The sequence below is a fragment of the Eretmochelys imbricata genome, chromosome 7 (assembly GCF_965152235.1).
Source record: "Eretmochelys imbricata isolate rEreImb1 chromosome 7, rEreImb1.hap1, whole genome shotgun sequence".
Lineage (NCBI taxonomy): Eukaryota > Metazoa > Chordata > Testudines > Cheloniidae > Eretmochelys > Eretmochelys imbricata.
Genome location: NC_135578.1, coordinates 121,177,789 through 121,191,491, shown reverse-complemented (window position 1 = coordinate 121,191,491; position 13,703 = coordinate 121,177,789). Strand labels below are relative to the sequence as shown.

At 43.3% G+C, this 13,703-nt stretch overlaps 1 protein-coding gene across 2 annotated transcripts in view; it reads right to left on the bottom strand.

The window, feature by feature from the left end:
• NT5C2 (5'-nucleotidase, cytosolic II) overlaps positions 1 to 13,703 on the bottom strand; it is an 84,223-nt gene that overhangs the window by 40,773 nt on the left and 29,747 nt on the right. For both annotated transcript variants that reach the window (XM_077823250.1, XM_077823252.1), the window contains exon 3: positions 4,581 to 4,654. In XM_077823250.1, coding sequence (XP_077679376.1) covers positions 4,581 to 4,654 — 74 coding nt within the window. The remainder of the gene's footprint in view (positions 1 to 4,580; positions 4,655 to 13,703) is intronic.

Sequence of the window (13,703 nt, the reverse complement as noted above, 5' to 3'; positions counted from 1 at the left end):
TGGCTGCTGGCCCTTGGCTTCTCTGATCCTCAGTGCTGTCCCTGCGGCCTTCCCTGCCACACTACTCACCTGCTGATACAGTAAAAAATGGTTACCAACCTATTCTGTAACGAATGTTCTTTGAGATGTGTGGCACATGTCCATTCCATTTCAGGTGTGTGTGTGCTCCGTGCACAGTTGTCAGATTTAACCTGAGCAATACCTGTCAGGGCAGCATATGCACACTCTCCTGCCTCACACCACAACACAAAGGTATAAAAGGCAAAGCTACCTTCAACCCCCATAAGTTCTTTCTTACTGTTAGACTCTGATAGAGAAGGGAAGGAGGGTGGGTCATGGAATGGACATGTGCAACGAAGAACAACAGTCACAGAACAGGATAGTAACCATTTTTACTTCTTCAAATGATTGCATGTCTATTCCATTTCAGGTGACTCACAAGCAGTTCAATCTGGAGGTCGGAGTCTACCTGAATAATGACTGAAGGACCACACATCTAAATCTGGCATCATCCCAATTTTCCTCAGAGATAGCATAATGGGAGGCAAAAGTATACACTGAAGACCAAGTTGCCACTTTGCAAATGTCCAAAATAGCCAGCTGGGCCAGAAAAGCCACAGAGACTGTGAGAGATCTGGTCAAATGCACTAGCTCTCTATTCAGCGGCGATACATCAGCCCTGTTGTAGCACAAATGAATACAACAGGAGATCCACGAGGAGAGACTGGAAGAGACTCTGTCTGCAATTGCTACGAACAATAGAGATGATGACCTAAAAGGTTTAGTCCTGTCCAGGTAAAACGGTAAGGATTAGGAAAGGAAGTTGATCAAGATATTGCCTGATTGATGTGGACGTGAGATACCACCTTACTGAGAAACTTCGGATAAGGGCGTAGGAATACCCTGTCCTTGCAAGAGACCGTATACGGAGTCCAGAAACTAGTGCTTGTAATTCGCCTAGTCTCCTGGCTGAGGTAGTTGTGACCAAAAAGTCTGTCTTCATGGAAAGATGGAGTAATGAACAGGTAGCCAATGGTTCAAGAGGAGGACCCACTAGCTCTGTTAACACCATATTTAAGTCTCAAGGGAAACCAGGATCTTGTCCTTGCGGGTATAACCAGTTCAAAGCCTTCAGAAATCTAACTGGCATAGGATTGGAGAAAATGAGTGATTATCAATTGGCAGGTGGGAAAGCTGAGAGCTGCTTGATGAAGCTAATGGTAAGACCTCACTGTTTTGGGTATAACAAATAGTCCAAAACACGATGGATTGGAGCGTGGACTGGGGGAACACTTTTCTGCTGGGACAAAATGGTGACTCCCACTTTGCCGGGTAAGTAAACCTAATAGAGGGCATTCTACTATTTATAAGTGCATCTGGAACCCGCTTTGAACAAACCTCCTCTTGAAGCCTTAGCCTGGAGCACCCAGGCAGTCAGGAGGAGAGCCTCAGGTTGCGGTCGGAGGGCGACCGTGGTCCTGAGAGATCAGGTCTGCATACCATAGTAGTGGCAATGGAGGTGTGTATGAGAGGGTCAGCAGAGCAGAAAACCAATGTTGCTGAGGCCATGCTGGAGCTATGAGTAGGACTCACAGATCCTGTGCTGCAGCATAAGCCTCCAGAATAGATGGTACTAGGATAGTCTCCTCTACCGTTAACTACATGGAGCCACTTCAGGGGCTGGTCTCAATGATGCCAGTGCTGATGCCAGAGTCGACAGTCCCTCCTGAGCAGATGATTACCTCAGAGACCTCCTCAGCCTCATGCACGCTCTTGCATCCTTGTCCACATGCTTGCTGGACTTTGTTGCCAGGGACCTTGATCTATTGCTGGGGTGGGCGAACTTTTTGGCCCGAGGGCCATATCTGGGTAGGGAAATTGCATGCAGGGCCATGCATGTAGGGCTGGGGCAGGGGGTTGGGGTGCAGGAGGGAGTGTGGGGTGTACGATGGGGCTCAAGGCAGGGGGTTGGGGTGCAGGAGGGAGTGCTGAGTGCGGGAGGGGGCTCAGGGCAGGGAGTTGGGGTGCGGGGTGCAGGCTCCAGCCCGGCACCACTTACCTGGAGCGGCTCCCTGCCTGCCTGCTCTGGCCCCACACTGCTCCCAGAAGAGGCGGGCACCACATCCGTGCAGTCCTGGGGGGGGGAAGGGGGAGAGTAGGGGCAGAGGACTCCGCGGGCTCCCCACGCCTGTCGGTACCTTCCCTGAAGCTTCGATTGGCCGCAGTTCCCGGACATTTCCCATTCCCGGACAATGGGAGCTGCGGGGGGCGGTGCCTACAGGCAAGGGTAGCGCATGGAGCCCTCTGCCCTCCCTCCCCCTTGGGCCATAGGGACATGGTGCCAGCCGCTTCCGGGAGCAGCACGAGGCCCGCAATCCCGCGGGCCAGATCCAAAGCCCTGACGAGCCAGATCCAGCCCGCAGGCCATAGTTTGCCTACCCCGGATCTATCGGATACTGATCCCTTAGATGCTATCTTTCAGTGCCTCTTCCTCTGTAGCAGGGAGGGTGACTAGCCCTGAGGGTCAATCAAAAACCAGAGGAGCAATTCTGATGGATACTGACATGCTCAGTACCTTCTCCGAGTGGAAAGTCTCCAAGGGGGAATACAGGACCATCTCCAGCAGAAGAAACTTAAGCCCAGCCTCCCTTTCTTGGTTCTTGGCTTAAAGTTCTTGCAAATTTGAGACCAATACCTGACATGAGTCTCCCCGTGACACTTCAGGCAACTGGAGTGCAGGTCACCCACTGACACTGGCTTCTTGCAGGAATGACAGGGATTGAAACCCAGTGACCAAGGCACGCCCTGTCAACAGTACCCAGCAACAGGAACTGAAGTGTTTAAAAACACTTTAAAATAAAACTTATTTCTGTAACTAACGAACAGTATATGGCATTAAAACTTCTGAAACAAGTACCAACTAGCTACAAATATTTGTGGGGGGGGGGGGCGGGGGGAGAGGGAGAGATTTCAATAGCTAGATCACACGTTCCATCCACCATCACAGGCAGTAAGAAGGAACTGAGGGAGGGGAAGGGTCGGCTCTGCCCTTCATACCTTCAAGCTATGGCGCAAGGCAGCAGAAGGTGCATGTGCCACCCTGACAGGTGCCGTTGAGGGAAAAATCTCCAACAACTGTGCACTAGGCACGTGCACACCTGAAATGGAATGGACATGTGCAATCACTCGAATAACTAAATTACCAGACTTGACCCCCTGCACTGACCCATTTATCAACCAACCTTGACATTTTAGCTTACATTTCTCATCTTGAACAGGGGTATAGATAGCAATTATAAATTAAATTAAAATATCCAGTGTAGTAGAAACATCAGATACCTTATATCAAAGGCATTGATGGTGGTGGGAAGGGAGGATAGAAATTTGTGCAGTGATTATTACAATATATACACTGCAATACAAACCTGGGAAATGAACAATGGGCTTTTTAATCTTTATCTTGCATAACATGCAGAGAATATATTATATATTTATTTGACAAACAGTTTTATTTCCAATCTTCCACCTTAAGTTTCAGAGCATTTGCATTCCTTGTACTTGGGCGATGGAGAAGTAAAGCATGAAAAATGTAAAAAGCTAAAAGGTCATTTATAGCCCCTGCACAATGTACATCTGTACAGAAATGTACAAAGCTTTCCAACTAACTTGTTTAACACAAACATAAAATATTCCCTATCCTTTGACCTTTATTACACAGGCTCAGCCAATTGAGGAGTGGGAGACAAGGAAGCTTAGTCACAATTGAATTAAGATCCCTTTGATAGTGGTTCTCACAGGCATATCTCCCACCAGGCTGGGTAAATGTACAGTCTTAACATCCTCACAGCATAAAAAACAAAATCAGCTTACCACTTACAGCCAGGTTCACATCACGGTGTAATTTTAATCAAACAGGCATCTAGGACAATGGCTCTCAACCTTTCCAGAGTACTGTACCCCTTTCAGGAGTCTGATTTGTCTTGCGTACCCCAAGTTTCACCTCACTTAAAAACTACTTGCTTACAAAATCAGTGTGCTGTGACACTTCTGTATTTTTATGTCTATTACTGACTCTCTCATTTTTACCATATAATTAAAAATCAATTTAAATATAAATATTGTACGTACATTTCAGTGCATAGTATACAGAGCAGTATAAACAAGCCATTGTCTGTATGAAATTTTAGTGTTTACCGACTTTTCTAGTGCTTTTTATGCAGCCTGTTGTAAAACTAGGCAAATATCTAGATGAGTTGATGGACCCCCAGAAGACCTCTCAACCAGGTATGCAGAACCACTGATCTAGGACACCAATTACATTCAGTGTAAGCTTTGCTCTGTCTGAGACCCCAGATCATTTGAAATTGACTAGGGCAACATATTTTGGGACCAAATACGGTTTCAAGATAGTTGATGTAATTGAAACATCTGAAATGAAAATACTCTGATTAGGCGGCACTTCAGCCTACTGAGCAAGCACCTCCTAGCTGGAGTGGAGCAACCAATCTCTATTTTTCTCTTAACAAGCAAGAGACAAAGCACTGATCAGAATCAGGTATAAAAATCAAGAAGGAACTCACCAGCAAGTGTGTAATCCATATCAAAACCAAAGCACTTTATCTTTTCCATTGCTAAACTTCTGTTCACAAAAACCCTGTAAAGAAGAGAGGAAATAAATCCATAGGGATAAGCATTTCTGGAATAAAATTATTTGAGAGTAAACTTATTTCTCTTCTTATCAAGTGATGTGATCTAACATACCCAGACTATCCTAAATGTGTAAAAATCAGAACGTACCTGAAAAATGAATGCACAGATCAGCTTTACCTGTAACTATGCTTCCAACAAAGCCATGATTTTTCATGGTTATTCTCAAAATCTGTGTGTGTATAAATATACACACACCCTGGTACAAGTCCTGTAAAAATTCCTAAATACAGGAATGCAAGATCTCTTGAACCCAGGCTCACATACAAAAGGAAACTGGATGGGGAGGAATGATGAAGTTTGCCTGATTAAAATAAAATATATGACAGAGAAGCAAGAAGAGAGGGAATGAGATTAGCAGTTTCCTGGATAAACATTTACTATCTGAGCCCTGTTTTGAATGAATCAGAAAACTCAAGGAAAATTTAAAATGACCTCTCACCAAAATTTGACCAATACTATTATTAATCACTTAATATAACACAACAAAACACACAGTAAAATACATTCCCACCCCGAAAAGCATAGGGGAAGTTTTTTACATTATTTGTAACAGTGTTATTTTCCAGTTTTTATTTTTACTATCAAAATCTTGTTGCAATGAGGATCTATTCTGTATATTGTTCTGATACTTTGATTTCAATGCACTGCATTCATGTAATCCAAAAAACAAACAAAACACAAACAAACCAACCCAAGATAAAGAAATAGGTCAGAAAAACACAAAAGAAAGTGCATTCTACTTCAGCTATTACATTAACTAATCCAGTTAAGTTTCCCACATAATTTCCACCATGTAACTGATCTGTCATTCCTCCTGATTTCTAGCCAGGATTGGTCTCATCTGAGAACTAAAAATCAGATTTACAAACAGCAAAGCCAAGGATTCCACTGTAGGGAGGAATCTCAGCTTGTCGTCAACAAGGCTGACGTTGGCCAGAAATTCCAAGAATTGCTAGAGATATCATGCCAAGAAAAAAAAACCTGCCTAGAAATTTCTGAGAAAGGGTAATAGTACCCAAGCATTCAGCTGCATTCTAGACCCAGTAAGGTTTTGTCTGGATACAAGCACACTGCCCTCAGCAGGAGGCCAACATAATTAGCCTTCTCTGAGGCTAATTCAGAAACACTTCTTTGTGAAGGCAATGTAACGGGGAGGATACCATAAGCAATAACAGTAAGTGCAAAAACATACAGACACCAATTCCGTGAAGCTTCTAGTTTCAGGAGATCCTGAGATTCTTCTTCAGACTTATGGCCTGTCAGGCAGTCAGTTAACTGTGTGTCAATCTAATAAAGCTAAAATTTAAACAGCAAACTTGTCAAGATCAAACTATCACACTTCAATGCCAGCAGCCTTACCTCATCTCTCATAGACGTTCTTCTTGCAAAATGTGTAGCAATCTGATTCATCTATTCATCTGAATCACACTACGCAAGTCCTTAAAGGCTTCTCTAGTACAAATGCAATTTTGCTTGAATCTGATTTGACTTTAGAACATCATTATGTCTGAACCAAGCCCTAAGATACTGTATGTCTTCTTAAATAGTGTTATGGAAAACACATCTGTGGCTAACTTAACTAGTCATTGGATATCATTGTTGTTCCACACAGATCCACTTGGCATAGAGTTTCTTTGGCACTAGTATACTTCATCCCTAACCTTCCATGCTCGCTCTGGGACTCACAGTTTCCTGGCAAACTGCCCACCTCTGGCATGTAATAGGACTGAGGAGTTAATAATGACCATCTTTGCTGACAGATGTATGTAATATCTGAACAAGATGATATATTCAGGGAAAAAAAAAACTGTGAATAAGTATAGAAATCCCTTTTGAAAATATCAGAGGAGATCATAAACCACTCAAGCTTCACTCTTGAAATAAAGAGCTCAGCTCCTGGGCTGTGGTGAGATAGGGTCTGAATCAGCAGCATGAACCTTGGGTGTTTTTTAAACCGAAGTTTAGATATCTCAGATTTAGAACAGGCCAATGCTAGACACTACATGAAGAAAGAAGCCTTTGTGTGAAGGAGATGCTACGTTCTATTGCTTCTGATACCAAGAAATGCTACTAACTATCTAATTCAAGTACATTGGTAAGCAGAAAATATTTCTGAACTGAAGTTTGTTCAGTTTGCTTTCTAAACAAGGAGGAAGAGATGTGTAGAGGGGATAACACATTTCTGGGAAAAATTAGAAACAGTTTTTGCCCAAGTGTGATGGCCCTGCAAGAGCTGAATTGGGTCAGGTGGGCCCAATCAGCTAATTAGGCTGCAAACAGGGGAGCTTTAGTCTGGAGGCAGCTAATTAGAGGGACAGGCAGGGCTTCTATGAAAGACAAGAAATCTGGAAGAAGAGGGGACTGCAAGGAAGAAGTCTGTGGTCACTCTCTGTGAAGAGGGAAGTGGGTCTGGGGGACTGCAGAGCTGAGTTGCCTGAAGTTACTCCCTGGAAGGAGAGAGTAAGGAGACTGGCAAACCCAGAAAAGTGGGGAGGGCATGGGTATGGAAGCAGCTCAGGGAAAAGTAGCAAGGTGCAGGGAATGGACCTGGGCGGCTGTGCAGAGGGTCGCTGACCAGAACCCAGAGTAGCGGTGGGCTCAGGTTCCCCTGCCAGCCACTGCGGGAGTGGCAACATGAGAAAGTGAAACAAATGACTGCCTGAGACCGCTGGAGTGGAGAGCAGGAACTTTGATACTCCTGTCCCCGGAAGGTGAAACCCCAATAGTGGCCTAGCCGGAGGGCTGAGTCACAAAGATGATAGCTGCAGCACCTGAGAGTGAGAGAGGGGCAGCAGAGGAGAAACTGAACAGATGTAATGACTGCTGGAAGAGGCATCGGCCTCACCGAGCTAATCCCCAGGACCGCCAGAAGGTGGCGCCATCCAGCGGTGAGTGGAGCAACCCCGTCACACCCAGTAAGAGGGCTTGATTTTGTACATTCTTTAAGCCTCACTCCCTGGAGGAGAGTTTGCCTGCAGAGAAAGAGGACTGAATATCTGCCACATTGCAGAGGAGGGAAGGATTACGAAAGAAAATTAGAAGAGCCTCACAATTCTGAAGAGGGTTTCAACTATGGTTACAATGGAATTGACCAGAAATGATGGAAAATTCCTTTCAGCCTTCAACATTCTTTTCATTAATCTGCTTAAGAATGCTCAACAAAATATTAACAAATGGCACAGTGGGTTTAAAATAAAACCTCATGTTGGTACTGGAGATATAGCAGGTTTTCCTACCTGCAGTTACCAACGCTGGCCAGGAAACCAGAATTAACTCTATTCTTGTGAAAGCCACTAAAGACCTTTAATGACTCTACAAATGCTCAATACCTTCATTTTAAATCCCAATTAAAACATAACATCTCCCGTTCATGGAGATCACCTTAATACCATAGAAGCATAGGACTGGAAAGGACCTCGAGAGGTCCATTATCTTTTCGGGTACAGAAGTTAAGCTGACTGGTCTGTAATTCCCCGGGTTGTCCTTATTTTCCTTTTTATAGACTGGCACTATATTTGCCCTTTTCCAGTCTTCTGGAGTCTCTCCCATCTTCCATGACTTTTCAGAGATAACACCGCTAATGGCTCAGATATCTCCTCAGCCAGCTCCTTGAGTATTCTAGGATGCATTTCATCAGGCCCTGGTGGCCCATGCTGGGTACATATCCATTCAGGGCCCAATCCTATGAATGTCTACTATCAGAAGTAGCTCTTACCACTTTAAATAGTCCTATTTCTATTCAAAAGGGACTACTCAAAGTAGTAAACATCTGCAGTATCCAGAACCTAGAGAGAAAAGTCCTACCCACTGAATTATCTCTACCATTTCCTGCAACCCCTAGAGCTTGCTGACCAGACCCAAGCCCTTCACTTGAGCAATCTGTTGAGATCACAGTCCAAAGAGTCATGGCTGATGAAGAAAGACCAGCTTCAGCTTCAAGAATACTGACCAAATACACTTACTGGCTAAAAAAACAGATTTCAAAATCTTTCCATGCGATACCGTCTGGAGAGACGGGATAAACGCACCTTTGATCTAAAAGCTGTACAGCAGCAACAGAGACCGTTCTTTTCATCCCAAAACACATGAGAAGAATGATCCTTTGCTATCTGAAGAGAAGGGAGCATTGACATATTTTCTAAATATTCCTTTGAAGCTAGGTAAATAAGGTATCAAAGAAGTTCTGGGAGTATAAAACAGAAAGTATGTGTATTGTTAGCAGGACTGCCTACAAAAGCAGTTTTCAAACTTCGAGCTCAGCCCCCCTTTGAGTTACAATTTTTGGCTGCATTCCCCCTCCAACCCAAACAAAAATAGACACAACTGCCCCTCCCCCCCTTGGGTTTTCAGCATGGGGGAAGGCACGTGCAACAGTCTCTGGGGGCAGCGGATGTTGACCATGACCCACAGGCTGGATGGCCTGCTGAGGTGAGTCAGAGGATGGAAATGGCGCTCCCACCCTGCATCCCACCGCATGGGGCTGCCCCCCCCAAACGTTTCTTCGTGCCCCCATGGGGGATACCCACCCACCCCCAGTTTGAATCCTCTAGCCTAAACAGTCAAGAAGTAAGTCTGAAAATAAACTAACTGAAAACTTTTTCATGCCAAGAGGTCTGAGGTTGTAACGAACACCTTTCTTCTTGCTCAGATCAGACAGAAAATCTTGATTTCACCTCCATCAATTTTGGCCTTTTCCATTAAGCAAATGATGTTTTTTTGTTTTTCACCAGAGCACTGGTGTTAAAAATCAATAAGATATGGAAGTGTAATAACACTGGGTAACAAATCAAATCAGATCATACAGCATAAAAACACCTTCTGTACCAGAGCAGCAACAACTGAAAATCATCCTCTGAGTTGACTTGCAGGGGTTATTATTATTGACTCCCTAGCTCCACCTCTCCACTCCAGGAGTGCATTTTCATAAATATAACACTCTTGTCTTACTTCTTTCCTTTCTCCAGGGATATTACTGTGAATGTTTTCTGTAGTTTTGTACACCCTGAAGGGAGCAGCTAAATGCACCCACCTGTCTTATAGGATGATGGTGTCCCCATCACTTTAAATAGCCCCCAGTTGTCCTTTTAAAGGACATTAACATGAGGAGCTTATCTTTCTTTCTCTGTAATAAGACAGCACCAATAGAGAAGATGATGACTGGAACTGAGCTCCCTTCAACCACTGTTTCCACTCTTGTCTGAAATGCACAGCTTCCTCATGTGATGGAAGGTCTAATAGTCAAGGCCACCTTTTCTGATGATACATTGAGGTGTCATGAAAGGGGAAGAAGAGAAAATTAAATTCACTTAACCCCTCTTTATACACATTAAAGTGTTTACTTCTACTAGATGACAGTACAGAATCAGCTAATTACCCTGATCCACTTGAGAACTGTAGGTCATCTGCCGGAGCAAAGACATAAGGGCCACACAAGTCCCGGAACAGCACTTAACTGGAGACCACCGTCTGAGCTACTTGGTTTCTGAGCTATGAGCGTTTAAAAGATGGGCAACAGCAGAGGAGAAACTGAAGCCTATAACTGTTTAAGGCAACAGACTGAGAAAAGCTTGGTTAGCTTAGAAAAGTGGGCTCAAAATGAGCTGGAGGCTGTTGTAAAAAACAAAAGGGAAAAATTGCTAGCCAGAAAACACAGAAGGGGCAAATTTACCCTTAACCAGCAATTTTTCGTTGATTAAACCCTGAAGTTTTGTTACAGTAGAATATCCTTTAGCACAGTGACCGTACTGTTTGTTTCCCTTTTAAGCTTTAAGATTTACCCTGGATAACAGAAAAATACACTGCATAATAGGGGGGAAAGGAAGCACAGTACACGAAGGTGAATCTACAATGACCTGATTTTCATCATAGCTGCAATTCGCTGTGCTGTATACCGTTACAAAGAAGGTGATCTGGTTTTTGCAAGAAATTAATTAATGATTTGTGAGTAGCGTGTCTGAATACAAACTCTCATATCATATTTGAAGAGAAGCTCTGCTTACTAGAGAAGAAATTCAGAAATGGCCTCATTACACTAGAAAAGGAATGCTTAGACAACTAAGAAGAATCCTGTTTATTTTGTTTAACCAAAAGCTCAGAAGCATTCATGAAATAAACATATGCAGCATTCCTGTACCATGACCAGTGAAATATACATGGATTGCACAACTGAGGCAGGAACTTGGCATGTCTTCCAATGCCTAGGAGCAACAGAAGAGAATTAACACAGTGGGGGCAGGGAGGTAGTCTACTTGCATAACCTTGTTTTTAAGCCATTCCAGAAAATAAGCAAAGCGAAGGATAGGTATTCTTTTTAAGCAATGTGTATTTAAAGTAGTGCCTTTTACTGGGATTACACTTATGGCGAGTGGCGGGAGGGGGGCACATTTTATATTTCTACTTTAAAGAAAGACTGTAGCGATTAGTTTTGGCTCAACCCATCCCAGAAACAGAGGCTAGCCAGAAAACTGGATCCAGATTTCAATTTCCTCAAAGTTTAAATACAAAATATCTTCAATGATCAGCAGAAGTGGCAAGGAAAGTTAAGGAGAGACAAGCAGCAGCTGAATGGATTTGTCTTTTTCAGTGTATCAAGTCTAACAGCCTCCCCCTCCTTAGCTTAAAAGGGGTGACGACACTGATAAACTTAGTGCCTGCTGCACCATTGCTTTTTGTGACCTTGGTGTGCTTTTACTGCTGGAAAGCTAGTCCCCCGGTATACTGTAGCTGGTGGAGACATAAAAATGATGCGTGCTGCTGTCAGAAGTTACCAGATAGCATTCTGTCTCAGCAAAAACTGTGACCTCCAGAAGCCACAGTGAAACTGGATTAACCTGTGACTGAGGTCAGACATATTTCATGGAAATATGCAGGTTCCCTGAAAAGAACATTTATGTGACACCAGCCTGTCTTCTCTTTGGAATGCTGGATGCCTTGGCACCTGCCTTAAAAGGGTTAATGGAAAACTTTAAAACTACTACTGTCAGAGAGAGACAAGGCGGGTGAGGTAATAGCCTTTATTGGACCAACTTCTGTTGGTGACAGAGAGAAGCTTTCGCGATTACACAGAGCTCTTCTTCAGCTCTGCATAAGCTTGAAAGCTTGTCTCACAACAACAACAGAAGTTGGTCCAATAAAAGATATGACCTCACCCATCTTGCCTCGCTAACATGCTGGGACCACCATGGCTACAACAACACAGCATAAAATCAGTGGAGTCATATTGGGTTTTGCTCATTTTTGTCCCTTTTGGCAGGTATTGACCATTCCACACATCAAGTAACTTATTTTCTTACATTTAACTTTTTTTCTTTTGGCACACTTAAATTAGCAGAGTTTTATTTTACTCCATCTTCAACCTAACAAAGTCTTTATAACTGGTTTCCATGTTTTTAATCATTCCTTCTGGAGACAGCGTTTGGACTTGGGTCAGGTTTAGGTGGAGGGAAGGGGTCAGATACGAGGTTGATGAAAGAGTCAAACTGGACAGCACCAAAATCTCACAAACTGTTCTTGCAACATTTCCAATATCCGGGTTTGAAATCTCAGACAGCTGACTGTTGTTGCAAACTGGAAAATTTGGATCCCACTTGAATCCAAACCCTGGTAGGTCACAGCGGGGTAAGGTTAAGAGCCAGAAATGAATATGAACTCTTTCCTCTGAAATTCAAAGGAATTCAGAGTCAAGATTCTAGTTTTGTTCATTTCTATTCCCATTGTTCAGGTTTCCTTCCCAAGTGACAGCAAGATGCTGAGCAGCTCACATATGGATTCAATCCCAAAATAACATCCATCTGCTCCATGGAACTATTAAAGTTGGGCATCATGGAACATTTTCAAATTGAGTTTCTTTATTATTAATTTGGCAGTTGCACTGTTTTGTCATATTATTATTATGATACAGTACTCTCTAGTTGAGGATCTTGAAGTGTGTTACCAGCATAAATTATTTAGTTCAGTGTTTCTCAATCTTTTTTCATTTGTGGACACCTAAAATTTTTTGAATGGAGTGGGGACCCCTTTGGAAATCTTAGATATAGTTTGCAGACCCCTAGGGATCCACAGACCACAGGATGAGAACCACTGACTTAACTCATACGACTTCTGTGAGATATTATACAGGTAAACTGAGGCAAAGAAAAATGAAGTGACTTGTCTAAGATTATATTGTAAGTCAGTGGCACAGGTGAGATGTGGAATTCAGAAAATCTTGACTGCCAGTTCCCTGCCTTAACCACTAACTTAAAATAAACCAACTATACCCTGGCTGACAACTTTCAAACCAAACGACAACCCAGTGTGATTCAAAATGGCAAAAGATATTGAACTCCCAACATCCATATTTCTAATGAAAGAGCCACCGCAGTCTTACTGCCCAGGTAAACCACAGCCAAAATTATATAAAATAAAAGGCTTGAATAGAGACTGGGAGTGGATGGGTCATTACACAAAGTAAAACTATTTCCCCATGTTTATTTCCCCCCCACCCCACCGTTCCTCAGATGTTCTTGTCAACTGCTGGTAATGGCCCACCTTGATTATCAATACAAAAGGTCTTCCCCCCCCCCCCCACCTCCCCCGGCTCTCCTGCTTGTATTAGCTCATCTTAAGTGATCACTCTCCTTACAGTGTGTATGGTAACACCCATTGTTTCATGTTCTCTGTGTATATAAATCTCCCCACTGTATTTTCTACTGAATGCATCCAATGAAGTGAGCTGTAGCTCACGAAAGCTTATGCTCAAATAAATTGGTTAGTCTCTAAGGTGCCACAAGTACTCCTTTTCTTTTTGCGAATACAGACTAACACGGCTGCTACTCTGAAACATAAAATAGAACAGTAGCAAATACCTGATTGCTGTTTCTTGGTAACTGTCAGTGACAAGAGTGGATGAAACCCCAATTTTTTCCATTATTCAACTTCAGCTAGTTGTGGACGTTGTTGAAAACTCCCAAGAACTATATGTGCTAATCCAGAAGTGTCCGCTCCAAGTGTAA